Genomic DNA, 27236 nt, shown 5'->3' on the forward strand with positions numbered 1-27236 from the left:
GATATAGGTGTTTCACTTTTTTTAATAGACTTTTTTAGAGCAGTTTTAGGTTTACAGAAAAACTGAGAAGATAGTATAAGAGAGCTCCCATATACGCTCTCCCCTACTGCAGTTTCCCTCAATATTAACCTCTTACATTAATGCGGTACATGTGTTACAAATGATAACCAGTATCGATACCTTACATTCACTCCAGTCCATAGTTTACCTGAGGGTCCACTCTCATGTTGCACAGTTCTATGAGGTTTGGCAAATGCATACTCGCCTGTTCCCACCATTAACAGTATCAGACAGAATAGTTTCAACACCCTAAAATCCCCTGTGCTCCACCTATTCATTCCTCTTGCTCCTGAACCCCTGCCAAACACTGATCTTTTTATTCTCTCTAAGAACTTTATTAAAGTAGAATTCGCATAGAATAAACTGCTTCCCTAAAAGTTGCACATTTCAATTCGTTTTAACAGTTGAGTAAAACTTTTGGAAGGACCACCACAGTCGTGGTTCTGAACATTTCCATCGCCCTCAAACCTCTTTGCAGCTCACCTCTTCCTCTACCCACAGGCCCCAGGCAACGTTTGATCTGCTTTATGTCTAGATAGTTTGCTTTATGTCTTTCTGGTTTTATTATATATGTGTGTGCGTATGTACTCATACATATATATAACTAGAAAATGCAAACTAGAGAGGCATAAAGCAGATATATATGTGCATGTGTATATACACATATATGTAGAGTACATAGGCACATGCACATATATATTAAACTAGACAGTAGGTATACACACTTATATGTATCTGCCTACGCACACACACACACACACACACACACACACACATATAAAATACAACATGTACTCTTATTTTTCTAGCCTTCTTTACTCAGCATAATGATTTGCAATTCATCCACATAGTTGTTCATCAACAGTTCATTTGTTTTTACTACTGAATGGTATTCCATCATACGAGGACACCACAATTAATTTATCCATTTACCAGCTGATGGACATTTGGGTTATTCGATTCTAGTTTGGAGCCCTTATGAATAAAACTATGAGTGTTTATGTACTAGTCACTGTGTAGATACGTTTTCATTTCTTTTGAGTAAATACCTAGGAGTAGAATGGCTTGTTTATAAGATAGATGAGTGTTTAACTTTATTTAAAAAACTACCGAAATTTTTCAAAGTGGTTTGTATCACTTTATGTTTTGACAATCAGTGTATGAAAGTTCCAGATTTTCTATATCTCAGCCATTCTAAGGGATATGTAGTGGTATCTCAGTGTGTTTTTCATTTGTATTTCTTTGATGACTAATGATGTCAGGCACCTTTTCATGTACTTATAGGCCATTTGTATATCTTTATTTAGGGAAATGCCTCTTTCAGACCCTTCCCCCCCCCTTTTTTTTAATTGAGCTATGATTGATTTACAATATTATATTAGTTTTAGGTGTAAAACATAAGGATTCAAAATTTTTATTCCATTTAAAGCTATTATAAAATATTGGCTATATTCCCTATGTTGTATAATATAGTCCTGTAGCTTATTTATTTTATACATAGTAGCTTGTACTTCTTAATCTCCTACCTCTATCATATAAGTGATATCATACAGTATTTGTCTTTCTCTGTCTGACTTATTTCACTACACATAAGACCCTCCAGGTCCATCCATGTTGTCGCAAATGGCAAGATTTCATTCTTTTTCATGTCTGAGTAGTATTATATACATATACCACATCTTCTTTATCCATTTGTCTGTTGATACACACTTAAGTTGCTTCCATATTTTGGCTATTATAAATAATGTTGCTATGAACATTGGGAAGAATGTATCTTTTCTAATTAGTGTTTTCATTTTCTCTGGATATATACACAGGAGTGGAATTGCTGGGTCATATGGTAATTCTATTTTTAGTTTTTTGAGGAACCTCCATACAGCGTTCCACAGTGGCAGCGCCGATTTACCTTCCCACAAACAGTGTACAAGATTCCCTTTCTCCACATCCTCCCCAAGATTTGTTATTTGTGATCTTTTTGATGATAGCCATTCTGACAGGTGTGAGGTGATATCTCATTGTGGTTTTGACTTGCATCTCTGATGATTAGCGATGTTGAGCATCTTTCCATATGCTTGCTGGCCATCTGTATGTCTTCTTTGCAAAAATGTCTATTCACGGACCTTACCCTTTTTAAACTTGAGTTGTTTGTGTTCTTCTTATTGAGCGGTAGAAGTACACTATACATTCTGGATACAAATCATATGTAAGATATATGAGTTGTGAATAACTTCTACTTCCTACCTTGCTTTTTTTTTTTTTAACAGTGTCTTTCAAAGAGCAAAAGTTTTAAATTTTAATATAATTTTTAAAAATTTCATTGGAGTATATTGATTTACAATGTTGTGTTAGTTTCAGGTGTACAGCAAAGTGATTCAGTTATACTTATTCATATATTCATTCTTTTTCAGATTCTTTACCCATATAGGTTACTGCAGAATATTGAGTAGAGTTCCCTGTGCTATACAGCAGGTCCTTGTTGGTTATCTATTTTATATATAATAGTGTCTGTATGTTAATCTAAATTTTAATACAATTTTTTTAATGCTTCATGCTTTTTGGGGTCCTATCTGAGAAACGTCCGACTACCCCAAGGACTTTGTTTTCCTCTGGAAGTCTTACCATTTTAATCTTTTATATTTGGTCTATGATCAATTTCAAGGTAAATTTTTAGTATGGCGTGAGGTAATACTCAAACTTTTTTTCATATTGATATCCATTTGTTCCAACACCACTTGTTGAAAAGCTTTTCCTTTCCCCATTGAATGCCTTGGATGGAGATATAGATATAGATATATAGATATATATCTATACATACACACACACACACACACACACACACACACACACACACACACACACACACAGAGAGACTAGCAGCAAACCATTGGAAAATAAATAAAATAAATATAAAACACTTAGTAGTAACTTTAAAAAGTAAGTGTAACTCCTGTTCACTGAAAACTACAGAACACTGCTGATTAAAGAGGACCTAAATAAATTAAGCGAAATACTGTCATCATGTAGCTCTTTAGCATTTCTTAAAATGCAGCTCTGTTGGTGACAAATTTCTGTAGTTTTCCATCATCTGAAAATAATGTTATGTCATCTTCACTTTTAAAGGATATTTTCATGGGACATAGCATTCTGTGTCAACTTTTTTGTTGTTGTGTTTTTTAACACTTTAAAGACATTATTCCATTGCCTTCTGGCCTCCATGGTTTCTGATGAAAAGTCCAAAGTCAATCAAATTGTTCCCTTGAATGTAATGTGTCGTTTTTCTCTAATTTTATCTTTGACTCTTAGCAGTTTGACTATAATATGCATGCAGGTATGTTTTTCTTTGAATTTATCCTGTTTAAGTTTGCTGAGTTTCTTGAATCTATAAATTTATCTCACTCACCATGTTTGTAAAGTTTTCAGCCATTATTTCTTCAAACATTTTTTGTGTCTCATTCTCTCTCTCTCTCTCTCCTGTCTTTCTGAGACTGTAGTTGTCCCTATGTTTGACCACCTGAAAGTGTCCCATAGGTCCCTAAAACTGCTCATTTTTTAAAATCTTTTTTTTCTCCTACTTCTTCAATATGGATAATTTGGATTGATCTTTTCAAGCTCACTGAATTCTTTCTTCTGTCCTCTCCAACTTGCTACTAAGCCAATACAGTGAATTTTCAATATAGATATTTTACTTTTTCAGTTCTAAGATTTCTGTGTGCTCTTGCTTATATTGTCAGTTCACTGGTTAAATTTTACTGTATTTTATTTATTACAAGCATATTTTCCTTTACCTCACTGAGCATAAATATAATAACTGCTTTAAAAGTTCTTGTCTGATAATTCCAACAATAGTTCATCTTGGAGATTGCATCTGTTGATTGTCTTTCCCCTTGCAAACAAGTCACATTTTCCTGCTCTTTGTATTGTCATTGAGACTGTCACAGAATTTAAGTTTTCCCTTATTTGGCAATCTCTTTTATGGAGTTCTAATTCATTTGCTAGCAGCTCTGGTAGTTCTACACTGGTTTCTTTAGCCAGAAACATAGTGGAGGTTTTTGTATAAATATAGTTTTATACATCTAGTGTTGCCTTGACTGAGACTGCCTTCTGAGTAAAGACACAAAACGTCTCACTCACCTCATCCTGTCAGATTCTCCAAATTTTAACACATCTCCAAAATTTGTGTGATTTTGTTTACTCTCTACAGCTCTCATGTCATTGGATGTTGTGCTTATTTGTGTCTTTGTATTTTGTCCATAGTTTATAGCTTTATTTGCAGGAGAATTGCTTTATCAGTAGCTGATTTGGCCTGTCCAAAGTGGAATTCCATATTTTTCCACTTTGAAATGCAGTAATACCTGGTAATACATTCATTTATAAAGGTCCTAAAAGTCTAATGCACTTATGTATCCAAATAGAATCTATCAGATATTAAATTGCTTTCCTAGAAAGACATAGGATACTAAACATATGTTGTCTTTGGGTTGATGGGCTTAACTGAGAGCCCTTAATAATAAGTTAATATTTTATTTGTGAGATAATACCACTGTCTTAGAGCAATGTATCTCAACATTAATAAAATATGATAAAATAATAAAACAATATTTTAAAAACTGTCCTTAAATGAAAATATAATAGAACACTAAATCTATGTAACTTAAGCTACATCAACTACAATCTTTTCTTAACCTACAGAATCCTCAAAAACAGGAGTAGCAAAAAAGCATGGCACTATGGGCTATAATTATAAAGTTTCCACTGAATCAGAATGTTCCTGTACCTGAGATGTTCCGTGATTCTAAATCAATTACATTTCACTCTCTCTTTGAGATAGTAAAGATAGTGCTGAATAAAAAACACAAATATATAAGGCTAGTACATAAACAGAGTTCATTAAGCTATATTTTTCAAGTAACTAGTTTGACTTTTTTTATATTAAATTCACTTAAGTTTTGCTGGATCACTCAGTTTTACAACTTGCTTTGGTCAGAGGTAGTATTCAAATTATTCAAACTAGTACTTCACAAATACCCACCAATAAGAATGCAGAGCTAATGATACATAATTAGGATGGTTGCACTGGTGAATATCAGTGTATTCCAGTGTGAACTGATATACTCTGGTCTGTTGCAATGATTCTGGGTTTAGATATTGCCGAAACCAGCCTCGCTAACACAGTAGCAGACTGAACGAGGCTTATGATCATAGCAGAGTGGAAGCACAAGTCATCTAAGCTAAATTTTGACAAATGTATAGTTAAGCAGAAATAGAAAACCCTTAACAAAAATATAGATAACAGAGGTTGCATATCTATGCTTTCAAAATAGATTAAGAGGCAATTATGCCCATCCAGCCATAAATCCCATGTGCTCACAAATCCCACAGGCCAGCAATATTAGTGCATTACCTGAAAGCAATTTGACAAAGTTCAACAAGAGCCTTAAAACAACAAACATTCTTTGATCCATTAATTCTACACATAAAAATACATTAAAGAGATGTTCATTACAGGATTCTTTATAATAACCAAAACACATGAACACACCCATACTCACACACTCAAAAGTAATTATGGGACTTCCATAGATGGAGTATTATACAGCCATTTAATATCATATTTTAATTACCATGGGACAGTGGCCATGAGAACATACCACACAGACCACCAACTACAGGAATTTAATTGGCTATGGGCCTCAGCTACTATATTCTGAAAACTATTGCCATTTTTGCCCAAGGCCATGCTTCCCATGGGCTGCTCCAAGCCAATGACTGAGGGCATCCCTTCCTGGGAGACATGGGACTCCTCTGATGGCCGACTTTGTCTCAAGAATTTCCTGACAGCCTTGCTGAACATTTTTTAGGATACACGGAGATCTAGGATGCTTCTACCCAATTTTCCCTCTCTCTCTCCTTCCTCTGGGATCAAAGGGATATATCTGAATATGTGTAAAGCTGTTCTCTGCCATATTCAAATCTTCTATTATACTTTTACAAACATTTAAATTGGATAGAGGGCTCCTTCTTCTACAAGATTTGCATTGATTAACTGAAATGCTCTGCATTTTTTAGATGCTGCTTAAATCTAACATTTTCCAACAAAATTCAAGTCAAATAGTCCTCTCTGTTTTAATGAACTAGAGTTGCATGGAAACTAATAGCCAACTCTTACTGAAAATCAGTTTCAGATTTGTTGTTCAGAATGGCTTATTTCTCTAAATCCTTGCATAATGGTACAGAGAAAATAAACAGCTGATCATTTAATTAAAATATAAGTATTATTTGCATCACAGTAGATTCAGAAGTTTTTAAGCATTTAAGTGATTTTGCCTACAAGCTTTGAAACACCTTCACCTATAGTACGGATCTGCAGGCTACAAGGATCTGTGTCACAAACTGTGCTAAGCATTTTCAATGGATTATATCATGTATTATTACCCTATATATCCTATATTATATCATGTATTATTACCCTAACCAAATTACAAGCTAAATGTTATCTATTTTCTAGAAATTAAATTTTAAAAAGGTGTAAAGGGGTTGAGTAACTTCCTAAATATCATACAGCTAGTAAATGATTGTGTTCCCATTCAAACTCAGGTCTGCCCAAATTCAAAGACACATAGTGCCACTTAGGCGACAGAATTAAGTGCCCATGATTATTTTAAAGCGTCAATTTCCTTAGCAAATTTTGAAAGATTTTTTTAAGAAGTCCAATCCAATGTAAGGTGAAAAAAAAGTTAATTGATGAAATTTACGTTTAAGAAGGTAAGATAAAAAGAACACAAGTTTCCTAAGGTAACCAACAGCAAGTATTCCCAAGGTGCCTACAATATATTTGAGTATCTGTGTCAAGCAAGAGAAGAGAGATAGAGAAAGAAAGAAACAGCAATAACAATTTCAAACAGAGTATTATTTCTTCAAAAGATGCATGCTCTATCCATCCTCATGGCTCCTTTCCTAGCCTCCTAATCTCTCTCTTAGCTCCTCCTTACCTCCAGTCATCCTTTGAGAGGTTAATCAAAATATTCATTTCCTCATCCTCCTGTAGAAGGCGATAGGCTGCACTTAAATGGTGATTTTCCAAAACAGACCTATCATTGTACAGAATCGCTGGGTCAGACCTGAGAGGAAAGCCAAGCAAAATAATTTAGGATGTTGAACAGCTGAGATTTTTCAGGTAACTCTCCTAAAGGTAGAATACATCATCTCTTTATCCTATTTTAGCAATTAACTTTGCCCCCATGCCATTTATATCGACCAAAAAGCTAACACCAACACTACAAATTATCAATAGATGTACGTAGAGTATTTTAATGTCAATATGTGGATGTTATTTCACATGTGATATCCAACTTGAGAACTCTCTAAAAACTATTCTGTAAGCAGATCTCAACTACCTGCAGTAGTAGCAAAGGTGATTATTTAAAAAATGTGGGTCATGTCAAACGTCCTTATATTTTCTGGAATGACTTTTAATTTTTATTTTATTCAATGAGGGAATGTGTTTATATTTGTTTTAGTTGTAATTCTCTGAACACATACCACCTGGCAGGTACAGTTTTCAAGTTCTTCCGTTAGTGGCTTGACCTTAAAATTTTGCCATGCAGAAGCCATACATGGGAAATTGAGGAAGGGTTATATGACAATTGTTAGTCGCTTTCTCAAACAGCTGAATGACACCAAACATAGGGCAGTATACTATTTTAATATATTTAATTTAATGAAACCTTAGATTGTTAGAGCTTATTCACTTCTCATCAATGAGGCTAAATCCCAGAGATATAAAGTGAGAGTTCACAGAGCCCCACAGTGGCTAAGTGGCAGCGTTGGGATGAAGGTAATGTCTTCTGACAGTTGAGCCGTTTCTCCCCAAGATAACTTCCACCTGTCATCGGCCAAACTTTGGGATATATTTAGCATACCTTTAAAGTGTTAGGCTTAACAGTCTGTCCATCAAAGGGCAAAGAACTAGGTCACAGATTTAGTTTCCTAAACAGGGATCTCACAGGCTGAGATGCTTTGGATAAAATTCAGTTTAAAGAAGGCGAATGTTTAAATTTCATTCCAAAGCAAGCTCAACTGAACCCTCTGGCATTTTTCCATTCCAATGGACGTAACACAAAACAAGCAAATCCTGAGGTGAAGGATCTAATCTTATATCCGCTGAGTAAGTAAGGCACCAACTGATGTGTATTTTGTGACATTAAGCTATTTTCCAACTCCTGTAATTAAGCCATTTTCCCCTGAGTTGTGACTACTTTTGACACTGGTCTCCAGCCAAGATCCATGTACAACTCTGTTCCAGCCACCTCTCTTCCTTCAGCAGGTGCTATTCACGGCTGTCTCTTCCTCAGAGCAAAGGTTCCACTGGCAGATATCCATTAAACAGAGATGCTCTGTGGAATCCCTGTATTCAAAGACCTTGCAACAGAACTACAGAAGGCTGCTTCACAGCAGCCAAAACTACTCTGTGAGGAAGGAGGAGGCAGAAGATGAAGCATGTGGCTTAGGTCCTTTTGTCCGCTTCCATTCTGCCGAAATCCCCTTCTGAGCAGAGATCAGACGATGTTGTCGATATCGTCTTCTTTCGTGTACCCCATAATTAAGTGCAGGCTTCCTTAAATAATGTATGGAATGACTTAACGAACACAAATCTATCTGGAGTGTGCACCTGCTTTTTTCAAGTGAAATCAGCAAGTATTTATTTAGCCTCTCAACCCTCCCCATTATATTCTTTCTCTGTGTCTCACCACCTTTTTCCAATTCTAGCTTCTTTTGATTCCTACCTCAAGACCCAATTAATCCTACTGTCAGAGTCTCTCCAGTTCCACATCATTGTCTTAAGAGAAGCTAAGTTCTTAGACCCGGAGAAGGCAGATAAGGTTTCATCCTAAATGGAAATGACAGCTGACTGTACTGCTTGCCTGGAATTCTGTGCTGAGAGGAATACTAAGGATAAATCTGCAGTTTGTTAAGAAAAAAAATACCAAAATCAATTAGTGATGCCTGTTACAGTCAAGAGGTTCAGAGGCAGGCAACTGGACCTGTATTTAATACCCCCACAGAGGTTTGTGTCTACCTGTGAAGTTCCTTACGGAGGGTGCAAAGTGGCCTACATGAGACAACCTAGCTCCCCAAGCCCTGTGCGAGGGAGTAACATATGCACTGAACAGAGCAGAGATGAAATCAGGGAGGATGAGAAGAGCATCACCAGAATTCCAGAGGGAAGATGGTAAGATGGCTCTGCCATTGTTAATGTCAACAGACTCACTCCAATCCTTGCCCGTCCTCAGTGATTTAGTCTACACGGTATCTGCACCTTTATGGAAACTGTTCCACCTCCTATTAGAAATGGGTAGAGTATGCATAGTCCGTACATACATAAATAGCTAGCATTAAACTAGAGAAGAAAAGGATATCCATATTTAATGTGAATAACATAGGAGAATTAGGAGCAAATGGCTTCTTTAAGTTTTGGTTGAAGCTGACTGGGCTAATCTCTTATTTATAATTCCAGTTTTTCAGAAACTCAAAATAGAGCCACCATGCAAAAGAAAGGTGACTGCACCCCTCTGACTTCAACACTCTATCCCTGCCCCCTCTCGCCTCTTCTCCAAAGGTTTCAACATCCTCACCGGGTCTGAATGTGGAAATTGTTGGTGGTTCCGGTGTGCTCATAGTCATGGATGGCAGCTGAGAAGATTATAGCAAAGATCTCCAGCTCTGTCAGCCAGTTCTGAAAGGGAGATTACAGAGCAATCAGATAATCTGTCTCCTTCTCAAAGTCTTCAGCTTGCTGACAACACACCCACATTGCTGCCTTTCCTCTCTGCAGCTGGCAAGCTATTGCCAAACACACATTTTCTGACAGACAGAAATGGTTTTTTTTCCTTCTGTAGGGAGACCGGAGGATGTGTGATTTGAAAACAGCATGCCCAGCATAGTTGAAAGAGCTAACTAGTAGTTTTTATTTTATTTTTTCAAAGAAGCAAAAAACAATGAACATGAAAACTTTAACAGCCCTCATTGCATCCTCTCCCAAATTCCAAATGAAGTTCCTGAGTAGACAGAGAAAAAAAAGGAATTTGCTTCAACACAATACCAAAAACTAAGAGTAACAGAAAACCTAATGCCTATCCACTAGAAGGAGGATAGGTAGAGACAGATGGAAAGATAACATCTGGTCTTCTGCCTTGTGCAAGCTGATGTTTGAAGAGACCTGTCCCCATCCACATCACCAAAACTGGCTGTAGCTCAGTGGTCCTCAAATTGTGTTCCCTGGAACCACAGTGTTAGTTATCACCTGGAAAGTTGCTAGAAATGCAAAACCCCACTCCAGTCCCACTGGATCAGAAACTGTGGGTTGCAGCACACAAATCTGTTTTACCAAGCCATCCAGATAATTCTGATACATGCTGGAGTTTGAGAACCACGGCTGTGTTTGAAGCTCCCTCAACCGACTTCCATTTCAGAGACTATGGATTCATTGATGCCTCCCCTCCCTTCTGTAAACCACACTGCTCGATGCCCACGGAGCTTCCACACTCTCACCTCACCCTTTGGTATCCCTGCTTACTTTTGTACTAGTTGAGTTAATGATTCCAAGTTTCAGTGTGGTTTATCCCAAACCCAATTTTAACAAATTGCAGTTATTATTATAATTATGTAATAAATATAACCTAAACCAATAAAATGTGAATACAAAAAGTTATGTCCATAGAAGTTCAATGCTTTGCACAGTCACTAAAAGAACTGGTATCATAATAGGTGTGACAACTGGGAAACAGTAGAAAACAATTATAAAAATTTAGGGAGATTCTGCACTCAGTTTTCTTCATGAGAATCTTTAAGTTCCCATTTCCTTTTAAAGAAATGAAACTAGAAGTCTTAGACGGGAGCAGGGGTAATGCAAGACAAACATGGGTACCTAAATTGGAAGAATTCAGGAAGCAGCCTGGGTAAAAGATTAGTGAATAAAATATATTTATTTGATTTAAGTTAACAAAATGATTTAAAAATGAACAGGTCAATTTTTAATAATTCTCACTTTAACTTTTTTCCTATTACTACTAATCTTCATCTTCATCTAAGAAACTTACTGAAATTATTACCTTCTTTGAAGATGGCTAAGGGAAAAATAAATAAACTACATACAACCTATGGAAAAAAGACTTCAGAGTTAAGGAAAGAATGAGCACAGAAATAACTCAGGAAGAAAACTACATTTAAAGAAGTGATTTCCATTCTGAGAACGCCTCTGTGCCATTGCCTCAAAGTGGAGTGGCTACTGCAGATGGGAAGCCAGAACCCACTTCTGTCAGTTGATAGCTTGTTTCGGCAGCCAGTTGACTTTGGAGGATTTGTATTTCAAATTCTATAAACAAGTATTTCTGACCGTCTCTCACTAAAGGACAACCCAGACTACCTTGTTTTTCTTCTGGGTTATCAAGTGCTACAGTCAAAACTAAATGTTGGGAGAAGGGACCAATAGTGTCTAAAAGTTGTAGATGTCTTCCCACTCTAGGCAAGGAAGAGAGAGAGGTGATTCCTGTCAGAGCTGCTGGGATTGAGAGTATTTGGCACTGTGCTTACTTAAGGGGAGAGAGATTTGTGTAATGCTATTTCCCAAGTCTTGGGATATGGATGGACCCAATGGCTGGATAACTCTGTCTAGCAGCCTGTGTTTTAGCCTTTCCTCACCTCTCACCTAATTGGGTAATCTGAAGCCCCTCCCCTCAATGAACTCTGACCTATAGCCTCTGAGAAAATAGCTCACAGGACTGGGCCCTCCCTAACCATCCATCTTACTTCTTACCAATGTAAATTTCTGTAGTGGCTATCTTATGTAAGATACAATAAAAAAAATTATTGTACATAGCTTCTATTAAGTGTTAAAATGTTATGAAAATGTAAAACAAAAACAAACAAACAAAAAAGATTTCTAGCAGAATCTAGCATGAAATGTCAGGAAACGTTTTGGAATCCTTGATAATATGTCACAAAATACAAATTGATGTATTACTGGGAGCAGAAAGACACAAGGAGAAAACAGAATAAGATGAAAAAAATCAACAGAATTAAATTAAAAAGAGATGGGTAAATAAGTGCAGATTGCAAGAAAACTGAAAAACTCTTCTGAAAGCAGCAAAGGGCATCATCCTCATCAGGGTTAACACTTAATGGGAGCTCACTTATTTATACATAGAAACTCATACAATATATACAACTTCATAAAGGTAGGTACTCTGTCATCCACATTTCATAGATGAGAAAACTGAGGCTAGGAGAGGTTCAGTAACTTACCCAAGGTCTCAGAGCTAGTCCTGAGACAAGCCACACCTTCTGACTCCAGAATTCTTACTTATAATTTTTAAGTCACGTTTCCTTTGGGTCATTGTTCATGTGTTTACTCAATTCTTCATAAAATTACATAGGTATGATTTTATATTACAAGTTTTCTTGATATTTTCCATTCATATGTACTTTTCTCATTTTGGCAATGTTTTGCTTTTCTTCCCCAACACCCTGTCCCCACCCATCTGCCCCAACTCCCTCTACCCACTCCCAAGTACCAATGTATCTCTTTTTCCAAGTTCATGCCAAGTTAATTTAACATGTTAAAATAAGATCATGAATGGGAGACAGTGTACCATCTAAATAAATCTGAATCACAGAGCATCAGCCCAGCCAGCAGAAAGTGTCTAAGTAACTACATAATCACAGTTCTCACAAACAGCACTGTAACTCCTGTCCTTATCCAAATATACTGACAAAATCCTATCTTAAGTGTAACTTACTTCTAACAAACCAAAACCAACAAAGGATTAAATGAACATACAACAAACAATAAAACCATAATGAAGATTGGACTGAGCAAGAGTGGAACTGGGCATTTTCAGAATGAACAATGAAGCAAGTCCCAGTGGCAAAAGCTGATTCATCACCAGTAAGGAAATGATTCCCTTTAGTGGAGCAGGAATGAGGGTTGATTAGGGCCCTATGATGACAGGCATTAAAAGCCAAAGGAACACAAACCAGGTTCATTAGGCAGTGAAGTTTACATGCAAGAGAGTAATATGGTCAGCATGCCACTGAAAGGGAGAAAGAAGAGCAGAGAGCACAAAGGAAAGAAATAAGAGCTGAACTTTTGGACTGGAAAGTCCTTATAGAATGTACAGACGGTATGGAGGTAGAATCCTTACAGCTGAGCAGTTCACTGAATGCAGAGGGGCAGGAAGAGGTTGCAGTCAAAGAAAACAATGCATTCAAGATGACTGTGACATTCCTAGCCTAAGCGGAAAGAAAAAATGGTGGGTGGCATTAGATGGCAGGATTAATAGAAACAGAGAAAGTGGGAGAAGCTATTTTGAGGGAAATGGGATTTAATATTTTAATATAGCTCAGATTTCCTTGCCTTTTCCAAATTCATTATTACTATGAACCCCGAAGGTTTTATGACCATCCATAAAATGTCAGAAATCTAAGTCCTGTGAGAATTTTATTCAAGATTTATCAAACAGTGACAAGTACAAGTCACAGATCCTATCCAGAATTTCCCTACCTACAAAATATGAGTGTCACAACTAATTCAATGACAGGGATACCTTGACAACTGGTAAAGGCAGACTTTGAATTCTGCTGTGTATGACTCAGGAGAGCAAGCTGTGCATGTATGTGGGTTGCGGGGGGACACGTGGTGGGCAGTGAAAACCTGAAGGAAAAGACACGGATAATTCCCCATTGCTAGTGGAGACATTATTAGCAAGTTCTGACTTCGACGGGTAAATGATAGAGTTTCTTTAGTAATCTGTTTCCAACTCTTATTGGTTTTCTCTTGCTCTCTTAACAGATTACCATAAACGTAAGGCACACACTCCCATTTACTGGCACACGGTTCTCTAGGTCAGAAGCCAGCACCATGAGGCTGGATTTTCTGGTGAAGACCTCACAAGGCTGAAACCAAGGTTTTGGCAGGCTGTGTTCCTCCCGGAAGCTCTGTGGAAAATCCGCTTCCAGGTGCATTCAGGGTACTGGCAGAATTCATTTCCTTCTCATGCTTTCCACTTGGGTCCTCCATCTTCAAGCAACAGCTGATTGAGTCCTGCTCACCCTTCTTCTGTCACATCTCTTGACTTTTAAGGACTCATGTGATTATACTGGGCCCACCTGAAGAATCCAGCATAATCTCCCTAGTTTAAGGCCCTCTGATTAGCAAACTTCTGTATCTGCAGAATCCCTTTTGCCATCTAATGTAACCTATTCACAAGTGTGACATCAGAGGGCAAAGGTCATGGGGGCCAAAATTCTACTGACCACAACCTTTATAAAATTACTTAGCACCAAGATGCCATTTAGATAAATGGCCTTAGTGTTTCCCTTGTAAATACAATGATGTCATATATGATCAAAAGAATAAGATACACAGCTTCTCCCTTCTAAAAAAAAATAAGCAAAGGGAAAATTAACAGCACCTTGCCTGATAAAAGCAATGAAAGGGCCAGAGGACAGGTTTGGAGTCTGGAATCTTTTGACCTAACTCAAAAGCAGACTGGAGCTCAGAGTCTGATTCATATCTATTCAATCAACAACTCTTCAATCTAATTCTGTTCAAGGATTTTCTCTTAGACGTGAGCAAAATCATTATGAAAAGATTCAAGCGTCTCCTAGGCATCTTAGCTAAGCAATAATGAGTAATATAAACAGATTACAATGAGTAATACTGTTGATGTTGAAGCCCAGGCATCACTTTATCAATGGGATATTTTCATTCCCTACGTGTCTTACAGTTTATAAAGCTGAAATGATTTCGAGCATTTTCCCCAGCTTGGTTTGTAATGAAAGGTTAGCATAACAATATGTTCTCCATTCATCAGAATGCTTCCTACTGTTTTCGTAAGCTTGCAATGAAAGAAGCTTGTTTTGAGCTGCGTTTCCAAGAGAGAGTGGGCGGGAAGTAGTTTCTATATTTAAGAATTATTCTGAATACGGCCTGAATTGATAATGAAAATTCAATGGCAAATGGCAAATGAGCTCATTTAAGAATAGTATGCAGTACATCATGATCATTGGCTGCTATGATATAACATCTATGTAATGATAACTTGCATTAGTATAAAGACTTGAGAGTTTTTCTAGGGGGTAAAAAGGCTGTGTATGATTCACCTTTATATCTCCATAGTACACTGTACACAGTAGGTGTTAACTAAAGATATGTCAAACAGATGATTTTAAAGTACATTTTCACATCCATTTTGATCCTCACCACAGTACTTTGAAGTACCACATGAGGATACTGAGGTGTAAGAATATAAGGGGTTCTTTTTTGCCACCAGCATTGCAGAAGCATGGCTAAATATTTAAATTTTTATATTTTGTATTTAAATATTAGACTGAAACCAAATCGTGGCTCTGCTACTGTATTAGTTTGCTAGAACTGCCATAACAAAATGACACAGACTAGGCAGCTTAAACAACAGAAATTTATTTTCTCAGGGTTCTGGAGGCTAGTAGTCCAAGATCAAGGTTTTAGGAGGGTTGGTTTGTGGTGACTGCTCACTTCCCAGCTTGCAGAGGGCCACCTTTTCTCTGTATCCTCACAAGGTCTTTCCTCAGTACACATGCATGTCTGTGTCCTAATCCCTTCTTCTTAGAAGGACACCAATCATATTGGTTTAGGGCCCACCCATATGACCTTATTTTACCTGAATTATCTCTTTAAAAGCTCTATCTCCAAATACAGTCACATTCTGAGGCACTGGAGACTAGGACTTCACCACATAAATTTGAGGGAGGGGGAACAAAATTCAGCCCATGCCAGAGACTTTACGATAGGAGAATCTTAACTCTGTCAATGTGTTTCCTCCTATTTTTCCACGGAATTTGTGCCATTTTCTTTTTGATTTATTTATATAATCTGGATCTTAATCCTTGCTCTCTATGTATTTTCTTCAAGTCCTTACTTCATTATGGTGATTTTTTTTATTCTACAGAAGGTTTTAATTTCCATGTACTCAAAATAATCAACATTTTGTTATATAACTCATGTTTTGAGGCTTATTTAAGGATTTCCTTTTTCAAGGCTATACACCTATCCTCATAATTTCTTCTAATATAATCAAATTTTTATGCTCACATCTTTAATTCATTTGTCTGATATTTGGTGAATGATTTCCAGTAGGACAAAACCAGTATGTTTTTTCCAAATGAACTGTCCCCCAAACATTTTTTGAACTGAGTAATTTTCCCTCTAATATTGTTTTCTATAGACGTGTCCTCACCTTCTCACCTGCGATTCTGTCCTTATACTCCAGTCCATGTTCCATCCCCAGCAAACCACTGGGACTGGTCATGACAAGGGCACCAATGACTTCCATGTTACCAAAGGCAGTGGTCACTTCTCTGTCCTCATCCCACTAGACCTTTCAGCATGTTCCACGTAAGTCACAGTTGTTTTTGGAGCACTTTCTTTCCTTGGTGTCCACAACCCCACACTCTCTTGGGTTTTGTACAATGTTACTGGCCATACTTTTTTAGTTATTATTGTTGGCTCTAATTCTTTACCCTCATTTTAAACTTTAGAACTGCTCCAAGACTCACTTCAGAGCCCCTCTACTTTTCTATTTATGCCCTCTCTTTATATCACGTCATCTGGTCCCATGTTCTTAAATAATATTGATATGCCCCGAATGCTTAATCTCCATGTCCATCCCTGACCCTTCTCCAGAACTCTAGACTCCTTAGTTTTCTTCCTGCTTGACATCTCCACAATGATATCTAATAAGGATCTTAAACTCAACATGTCTGAATCAAAACTCTTGACTTCCCTTCCCCTAAAGCTTGCTTTGCTACCAGGTTCTCTCATCAACCCTGTTTATCAAACCCAAAATCTAAGATGTCCTCTTGATTCCTCTCCTTAGTGTTCCAAATCCTATTCACCACCCAATTCTTTTAACTCTACCTCAGAAACAGAACTTTTGGTCTCTATATCCCAGCAATGTCCTTCCTAGTCCAAACTACCATTATCTCACCAGTATCTCTTCTAACAAGCCACCTCAAGATCCATTCTCCACAGTAATCCTTGTCTAGTCTTTATCAGATCATCTCATTCCATTGTCAAAACGCTTTAGTTGCCTCACACTGTACTTCGAATAACACTGGAACTCATTACCCAGGCCTACAAAGCTGACTTGGTCTGACTCCCGTTTTCTCCTCCAACTTTATTACTGCTCCTTGAATGTAGAAAAGCTGTTCTCTCACGAGGGACTTTTTTTTTTTAAGTTGTGGTATAACTGACGTACAACATTACATTAGTTTCAGGTGTACAACACAGTGATTCAATATTTGTACATATTGCAAGATGATCACCATAGTAAATCTCCACACCACACATAGTTATAGAATTTTTTTTCTTGTGATGAGAACTTTTAAGATCTACTCTCTACGCAACTTTCAAATCCACAATACAGTATTATTAACTATAGTCACTATACTGTACATTACATCCCCATGGCTTGTCTATTTTATAAATGAAAGTGTATACATTTTGACTCCCTCTAGTCATGAGGGACGTTGTATTAAACCTGCACTAATTCTGCTGGCATACCTTCTTCAGTTCTTAGCATGGCTCAAGCCTAAAATCACAACTGTCTCAGATTAAACATTACTTCTGGAAAGATGCCTTTCCTGACTATCTAATAAAACTCCCAGTTTTCCCTATGCAGGTGCCCTATTTTAATACTCTGCAGAACACTAGTGATATTTTCTTGTTTACTTTTTCATTTGTCTTCTATCTGTAACCTCTCACTAGAATGCACGTTCTGTAAGAGCACCATTGTATCTTCATCCTGTAAAGAAGTACCTGGCACATAAAAAGTGTTCAATAAATATTTGGGTTCAGTTTTTAAAATTCTAATCAATTCCATTGATATGTCTATTTTTGCACAAATGCCACACTGTTTTTATTACTATAGCTTCAGCAGATATTTTAACATCTAGTAGAGTAAGAACTACCCCACCACACACATTGTCTTTTTCAAAATTGTTTTTTCTAAGGTTGTTAAATATCTATTTTACATAAATTTTAGACTCAGCTTATCATGTTTCATGTTAAACCCTACTGGAATTTTTATTGGTATTGCTTTGAATCTATAAACATTAGTTTGAGGAAAATTGACTTCTATTTAATACTGAGGCTTTCCATTAAAAACATGGTGTATTTCTTCAGTTATTTAAACATTATTTTTGTACCCTTAATTTAGTTTTACAGTCTCCTTTTCATTAATTTTGAAGTTCTTCATGGGTAATTTACAGGTTTTTTAATAACTGTTGGGAATGTATGTTTTTCTACTATACTTGTTAATTTCCAGTGTATAAGACAGCTATTTTATCCATATCTTATTGAGGCCTTTTATATGATCTAATAATTTATAGTTGGCTTTTTTTGTTGTTTTTTTAAAAGAGATGATCACATTATTTTCATAGGCTGCTTCTTCAACTTTTGTAGATACCATATTGCACTGACTGAGATCTCCAGAAAAATGCTCACTAGCAATATTAATACCAGCATCCCTGTTTTGCTCCATGCTTTTATTGAACCACCATTAACTATGACGTTTGCTCTAAATTTTGGGCAAAAACTATCATATTAAACAGGTTTCCTATGTAGTGTTTCTAAAATTTAAAAAACAGCTCTTTAAGCAATATTTTTAAGAAATCAGCTTTACAATAAGGAAAAAACGAAAACTGCTGATAGGTTTGGGGGAAATCTTTAATAACAACAGTTCCTAACTGTTGAGCTTCCTTTATGAGACAGAGCACTTCACACTTTTGATACTTTATTCCTAACCATCACAGTACTTTTACAGACAGAATATTTTTCACTATTTTAGAAATGAGGAAATCCTGACTCAGAGATTCAAGCAATTTATCATAGGTCACAAAATCTAATAAGTAATTATGCAAGGATTTATATGCAACTATATCTAGCTCTAGAGCCCACACTCCTCCCACTTTATTCCATATTTAATATGAGATATTAGACCAAGCCTCTCAACACGCCCTAGCAGAAAGAGATAACAAATGTGTACTGGGTTTATGGGTTAATTAATAACCACACCCCCGAAAAATGTCTATCTCCATGTCAATTCAGAAGATTTCAAAGTAAAAAGTCACAGTCTCTATTTACTATAGAGACCCAGCTGTTTGTCACTAACAGTTATACATTTTAAATGAATGGCTTAAATTAAGGTAAAGAGGGCAAAGGCACAGATAACCAAGTTGAGTAGGTCGGTTAATGCAATGAATTACAGAACAGAGATTCAAAAATATCTAAAGAGCTAAAACGTTCAAAACAAGCATGAAAATTCCAAATGGTTAGAGGGAAAGACTAATCCTTAGGTTCAAAAAAATCAAATGCACATAAATGAGAATAAACAGAGTCCTTGTGGAAAAGATCTACTGGTTTAAACCAAAAGCTAACTGTGTACAGCATGGTTCCCAAGTATACTCAGTACGATTTCAATATGCATGGATATCATTGTAACTGACCATAGCAAGAGATTAATAGCACCACTCTCCATATCTGGAAATACATATTTAGTTACAGAAATTACATTTAGTTTGGCCATAGCCTAGTAAGGATACAAGGCACTACCAGATATTTCTTTCATCAAGTCCAAGATGGAGAAAAATTCAAAGTTAATAAGGAACCCCGAGACTTTCCACGATTGGTTAGTTGGGGAACAAGAAGTCCATGAAACAATGCACTTCTTGTGGGTTCAACCTCATCAGAATAGAAACAGCCTCCAATTCAAAATAAATCATTATCACATCTTTTGTGTAATCCAAGAGTTTCTATCTGTACTTACTGCTACTCCTGTCTTATAGAGGAGGTAATGCACAGTCTGTGTAACGTCGGCAGCGTGCATCAAATTGTGGTAAGGGTTTTTGTGCTTGCTGTATCCTACTTCCAGGGCCTCCACAAATGAGACAAGTGCAGAAATGGGGATCTGAAAGAGAGCAGCAAGGTTAATTAGCTAGTGATTTAGCAGCTTTGAGTGACGATGCAAAAGTCTAAGGTACTCTAGCTGCCTCTTTCTGAAGGCGTAAGATATCATATGAGGACATTAGAACTTTTCTAAGTTAATAAAAGTCACCGAACAAAGTATTGGATAATTTGAAAATCTAACAGGATGTCCCTGGTCCACCCTTGAAATTGTTCTTTGTTCTCCAGTTCAGAGGCCCAGGGTAATGACACAGGATCATCTCAAGGACATTGAGGGCAAAAAGGTAGGTGCTCATTTATTTCTCAGGCAAAGGCTCAAGTCTTTATTTCCTGAGAAATAAATGAACACATACTATGCAGCATCTCATTTACTTGTGGGAAAACAGAAGTACACAAAGATCTTAAGCTATAAAATGATTGCAAACAAACACAAGCTGCCGCCTTCTGAAAACTGCACACTTTAGAAGGAGTGATGTATACACTGGACAGGTGAGAAAAAAAACCCATAACACAAGTGATAGTCTGTTCTATAACAGAAACAAGCTGTGTTCTTGTGTTTATTACTTGGCAACTTATTATTGGTGCCTTGCAATTTGGAAAAATACTTCCAGTTATCCTAGCCGCTTTCTGTCTCAAATACGTATAACACACACCTTCGTTTCCTATTTGGCAGAAAGTGAGCAAGTGCAGAATGCCTGTACAAAATAAGGAGACTCGGAAAACATTCACTGTATAGTTTTCTGCATCAATTCCTTGGTTTGGGGTAAATTATCAATTACAAGACTGGGGGAAAAGGAGAGAGTGTATGTTCCAGGAGACTAGAAATCACATTCATAAGAAAAAATGAGGAAAATACTACTAGAGTGCTTCATGAGAATCTATACTATGTTCTCCCTTGGGCACACTGTTCCATATTTACTATTTGTGGATTTTTAAAATTTAAATATAGCCTTTTAGATGTGAGAGATTAATTCGTTATCATTTTAAAAAATGAAGATCCAATGAACCTCGGTTCTTTGGGCTGTTCTTTGGAGATCTATGAGCCACTGAAATGCTACACAAAGGTGTGTGCATGTGCACGGGAACTTTCTTCTGAGGTCTTGAGGAGCCATCAGATCTTCAAGCAGGTTTCTGATGCAAAAGAAATTAAGGACCATGGCCATAAAATGCTTATGGCTATGTAAGAAAAGATATCCTGAAATGTGCAGTCCTTAGGAAAGTGATAAAGAATCATGCTGCCCAGAGAAATCAATATGTTATACAGAAAAAGACCTGCATTTTACGGAGACTCGTCCATATGATGAGAGAAATGTAATTGGCGTGATATGACAGACGCCAGCAGACGATGCTCAAGTTCCCTGGAGAACCGGACGCCACCTCCAGAGTCTGTGGAATTAGAAGGCCGAGGAGGTGGAACACTGGAATCGATTCATGCTCTTTACTTAAAGGTGAAGAATTAATTTGAAGCACGAATGGCTGGGAAATACCAATGATCTCTCACAGACGATAACTGAGAATATCTGTGTGAATTTGAGCCAAGTGGCCGAAAGAGAAGTTTTTGGAGATAACAGACGTGCACTCTGTCTCCATTCCTGTCTCCTTGCTGGTGGTGGTCATTAGCACACGAAGTCTCGCTGAAATGAGATCTGTGGGCAGAGCTGGCAGGGGAGCTCTGCTGGTTCAGGCTTCCAGCCATACTTCTAGGACGACTGGGATCTAAATGGGCAGCTCCAGCCTCTCCCCTGCTGATGAGCCCACCAGACAAGGGAGTAATGAAAAGTTCCCACCACAGAGGAGTTCATGGCAGTGGCTGTCCAGATGATGCTTCCCAAGTCACCCCAGAGAGTTTTCAGTCTACATTAAAAGGATTCTCTTGGTCTTAGCCCCCAAATCATGCAAGTATGGACAAATGTGTGCAGTTCTTTTTTTTTTTAATTAGACACTGACCTTGAAACGGCTGATCAGATCATAGCGTGTGAGTAATTCATAGAAAATGAATTTCAGTGCATGATCCCCGCTCGCTTCATTGAGGGAAAAGACATCGAAGGACCACTTGTCCACATCCTACAGGAGAGGATGGAGAGAAATAATTCATTAGTTGGTAGCCACTTACACAGCTACTAATCTCCCTACTTTGGAGTTAGCCCACAGCACTCACCTGGGTATTCACAGACTAAGACTCTAATTAATACTCTTTCCACTCTCAAACTGTTTCCAATATGGCAGTCCTAAATAGCATTTACTGATAAAATATTCAATAGTTTTATTAGTAATAACAATAGCTATAAGTTATTGGGTACCTACCATTCTGATCAGTGATAAACATGTAATCTTTCCTGAAGACAACCCTAAGTGGTAGGTATGATCAGTCACATCTTACAGATGAGAAAACTGAGAAGTTACCTAATTTCCCTAAGACCCATGGCAAGCAAGTGCTAAGGACAAAACATGAACACATGTTCAACTGATGCCTAAACTCAGGCTCTTTCCATTAACCTTCTACTATCTCTGCCGAATTCCAAAATTTTAATTGATTTCACAATAACCTAGGGTGTTCCCTACTCTAAACTTCTCCCAAGCCCCATGATACTATCTACTGACTTCCTCTTAGTCTACCATTGAGAATGCTAACCCACTTAAAAGTGTTCAGAAACATGCATATAGATCACAAGATAATGTGTCACCTCAACAATCCAAACTGCTGAGCTGAAACCGAGGAGAGAGCCCTCATTTCACGGGATGGAAAAACGCTACCACTTCCGGAGTCACTAATCTGGGGACTGAGCCCTCAAATCTGTAAGTCACTTTACTGAAAAAGTAAAACTAAGAGCTAAGCTGAACACACTCCTCACACACTGCTCCTGAAGTTCAAAGCCTTATTTGTCCATAAATAGCGACTCCAAAACACTGTCTGATGTGTCTTTGACTTATAACTAGCTACTTGTGGGTGTTATGAACAAAGATGTGTTTAAGCAATAGTCATTTGGTTTCTCAGTGTACCAAGAGTCTCCCTTTCAGTGGTTAAGAAAAGTGTGCTGCCGTGAGTGTGACAATAAGGACCCATATGAGACCACATTGAGTTCAGGCTACGTGTCAGATGGTCCCCTGGAAGAGACCTTGGCTCTCAGGAACTGCTGGATCCAGTGACTCCCACCTCAGCCCTCACTGCATTCCAACATCATCTATCCATCCCAATCCTGTCCCTCTCCAAATATCCCAACCATCAAGATCACCCCAAGACCATGAACAGTCTCTCTCATGGATGCCAGGGTATATAGGTGAAACCAAACATTTCCAAAAGGGTTTCAAATAGATTGTTTCAGTTCACACTTGGTGGTAACCTCACCTCAGCCTTCAATAATTTCTCCTCCATTATAATAACTAAAGAAATAGCTACAAGTATTAAGGACATTTTCTGTGCCAGGCACAGTGGGAAGTGTTGATAAACATTTGCAAACCCTCACAGCTCTAGAAACGGGTATCACTTTCACCAGTTTCACAGATGGCAACCTCAGAGAGATGAAGTGTCTAATGCCAACTGGTAGCAGAACCACGTAATAACCCCACTGACACCCCTTGGTGATACCATTACTGACAAATGACATTGTAAACTCAATGAATACATGCTGTGACTCAAGCCTCATGCCCTAAATACCCCAAGAGGGCCTAGGCCATAGACAGTGGGGTCATTTAAGATTAATCCAAGACCTGAAGCTTCATCTTGGCTACTGTAATTGGCATTGTCATGACAGCCACTGTCTAGCCAATAGTCCTAAAGAAAAGTCCACTGACAACTCAGTAGATAGGAAAACCCTTTGTCATATCTGACAATTTTTAATCCTCTTCACTGGAATGAATGAAAAAGAGAAAAGCTCTCTAACACTGGAAATCAAGAGATTATCATAGTAAAAAGTCAAGATTTATCTGAATATTAAGTCTTAGAGAAACAGAAGGATGAGTAAATACAGACAATAGGATAGACATTCACTCCAGCCCCTCATTTTTGAGAAGGCCTAGCTGTGATTCTCAAATTTCAGTGTTCTTTAGAACCACCTGGGGTACTCAGAAGAAAATGCCGATAATCTGGTGGAGGGCTCTGCAGAATCCTGGCTTGTGGCCTGGAATCTGCATTTTAACAAGCACCTTAAACCATTCTTCCTTTCTTAGCAAATTTGGCCCAAGCACCATTCCTGTGGAAACACTGCATGAATTTCCTATTAGTCTAAAGTGAAGAAAGCCTGAACCTCCTCATTTCCTCTTTAAACCTGGAGTCTGCCCAGAGTGTCTCTTCCTGAGTCACACAACAGATGCCCTTCTAAAGAACAGCACAATTCTACATTTCCAATAACCCCACCTTAGAAGGTGAGAGATAAAACACCCCAAATTAGAAGTGAGTATTCATTGCATGGAAACAAATAAAAAGAACAAAACTGCAACATATTTAAAATTTAGGAATTGGTGGTGGTGAAGTATTCTCTTTACTTAAATGTTATTTTATGCCATGTTCTTACATTAATCACAAAGGTTAACATGACAGTAGCATGATGATTATTTTATTGACTTGTATTCTCTCAGGCTTTAGGGAAATTTTCTGTAATAGAAGAAAACGATAGTGATTCCATATAAATTGCTGGCACTGGAGTGAAAATAACCTTTTTCTAACAGGCACTACATAAAAAAAGAATCTACGTCATATCTCCAATTCACCTCCAATCCACTGCAAATAAAACTGGAGTCTAGGGATGCAGAAAAATATTACATTGTAAAAAGGTCTTGAACTTCTGCAGTAAACAGAGCATACAACCAAGAGAAACGACAGCTTTAGCCTTCTGTACATATCAGCAATAGTGTGGAGAAGGATAGCAATTCAGAGAGTTAGTATTTACTTTTTGTCTGAATCATCAAGGTAACATTCCCCTCAGAAAGACAACATGTGTGCCTCTGAGAATTACTTTTCCCTAAGCATAAAACAACAATTCATGCACATCACAGGTTGTTCCACATTTCTTCAATTATTCTGCATAGAAAAGATGCTCCAATTTGGAAGAAATATTTTCATAAATTTCTTAGTACTGGTATAACCACCTGTATTTATGTTCATGATAAAGGAAGAAATTAAGGATAAAAGATGCTTTTAGGGCTTCCCTGGTGGCTCAGTGGTTGAGAGTCCACCTGCCGATGCAGGGGACATGGGTTCGTGCCCCGGTCCAGGAAGACCCCACATGCTGCGGAGCAGCTAGGCCCGTGAGCAATGGCCACTGAGCCTGCGTGTCTGGAGCCTGTGCTCTGCAACGGGAGAGGCCACAGCAGTGAGAGGCCCGCGTACCGGAAAAAAAAAAAAAAAAGATGCTTTTAATGTTCCCAAGATTTTCATTGAATGTTTCCGGTTCAATTATGAAAATCAATGCAACTTCATAGTGGGTGTTATGAAACATCAAATCTCATGAAGTGATTTCACAGATTAAATGGGAAACATTGCTGTAAATTACACAATAATTTATTCAGCATTAGAGTGGGGGTTGAAGAAGAGGGAGAGAAAACATGTGTCTTCTTGCTGTTTCCTTCCTGAGCATCCTACCTGTCTTAGATCAGGGGTCTCCAACCCCCAGCCTCTGACTGGTACCAGTCTGCGTCTTGTTAGGAACCAGGCCGCACAGCAGGAGTTGAGCAGCAGGAAAGCGAGCGAAGCTTCATCTGCCGCTCCCCGTCGCTCCCCATCGCTCGCATTACCAGCCTCCCCACCCTACCCCCCGTCCGTGTAAAAATGTCTTCCATGAAACTGGTCCCTGGTGCCAAAAAGTTTGGGGACTGCTGTGCTAGATGACTTAAGAAGAAACATAAAATGGAGAACTGAGGATCTGAATATATAGGGTCTCCCAAATTCAGCTAGTGAATGTCTCCGAGTCAAGAGAAAGGGACTATGAAATATAAAAGCAAAATGACCCTCAAGGGCCCTCTCTTGACATTAAATTGATCAAGAAGCACTCCCACCTCTGATTCTGTGAAAAGGGAATTTAAATTATCTTCTGAAAATTTCATCAGGAATGCACTTTTCAGGTTTCAGAGAAAGACTAAAATAGCTTTAAGAAGAGTTGGAATGCTGGGATGCCCCTGAGCAAGTTGACACAACTCCCTGTGTAGGCACCAGGCAATGTCAACCAGTTCTGTGGTCCTGAACCTTAGCACGGCCCCTCCTTCAAATCCAGAAGTCAAATCAGCTTCAGCACAGCTGGGATATCCTTAGACCAATGGGTCTGAATGAACACACTTCTACAGGAATACATCTACTTGGGGGCTCTCAGAGCTACTCTATACAATTCCAAGAGCTTGTCTGATTGGGAGTCATCTTGCAGTATTTAGGCCCTTTAAACTCAAGCATCTGTGTGACTTCCCATGGAACTTCTCGGCTCAGTGAGGGGCTTGGGAAAACAGTAGGATATATGAAGAGGACAAGGTCTCTGGAGGACATACTTTCATACAGTAATATGTTACTGAGAGCTTAGCTTATTATGTGCCTGGAACTCTGGTATCAAACCTCAGTTCTGTCTCTGTGTCTTTTTTTTTTTTAGTCTCACTGAGTCTTAGTTTCTTCATCTATAAAATGGATATAGAGCAGGTAAGCAGATAATGGTAGAATTATAATCACCAAAGATCCTCTTAATGTTGAATATTTATAACCAGTACAAATTTTATCTCCTACGGCCAAAGTCAGACTGAGTCTCATAACGCCAGATCGTTATACAGATCACTAAACCACTCCAAGAGAGCAGAAAGAAATGAAACCAAACAGAGTTCAATTTTTTAAAAATTTGGCAGTACAAAGGCTGAAAAGATAGTGATACTGTTAGAACGAATAGCAAAAAGATAATGAAGGAAAAAAGTCAGGAATGACTAGGAAAACTGTAAATAGAATTGTAAACGAAAATTTCTTATTTTCTAGCAAGAAATTTAACTGTACTTTTTATAAGGTACCTTGAACATTGTAAGACCTTTTCCTTGGTATTACCTTTAATGCTTCAATAACAGCTGGTGGGTAGCTCAGTCCAACCATGTTTGATGTTCGTCTATACATTCTGGCAAAGTCAGAAGGGAAAAATGCAATATTATGTCTTACAAAGAAGAATTAGCAGGCCACAGACTTATACCAGTATTGACAATTAACAAGAAGTCATGTCAT

The 27236-nt window shown here is 37.9% G+C and overlaps 1 protein-coding gene across 4 annotated transcripts in view; it reads right to left on the reverse strand.

Moving 5' to 3' along the window:
- PDE1C (phosphodiesterase 1C) overlaps window positions 1-27236 on the reverse strand; it is a 600432-nt gene that overhangs the window by 88103 nt on the left and 485093 nt on the right. For all 4 annotated transcript variants that reach the window (XM_073809804.1, XM_073809805.1, XM_073809806.1 and 1 more), the window contains 5 exons: window positions 27066-27132; window positions 22007-22123; window positions 19923-20063; window positions 9693-9793; window positions 7050-7178 (listed from right to left, as the gene is read on the reverse strand). In XM_073809804.1, the coding sequence (XP_073665905.1) occupies window positions 7050-7178; window positions 9693-9793; window positions 19923-20063; window positions 22007-22123; window positions 27066-27132 (555 nt within the window). The remainder of the gene's footprint in view (window positions 1-7049; window positions 7179-9692; window positions 9794-19922; window positions 20064-22006; window positions 22124-27065; window positions 27133-27236) is intronic.

This window comes from Tursiops truncatus, chromosome 9, assembly GCF_011762595.2.
Source record: "Tursiops truncatus isolate mTurTru1 chromosome 9, mTurTru1.mat.Y, whole genome shotgun sequence".
In the NCBI taxonomy this organism is placed as follows: Eukaryota; Metazoa; Chordata; class Mammalia; order Artiodactyla; family Delphinidae; genus Tursiops; species Tursiops truncatus.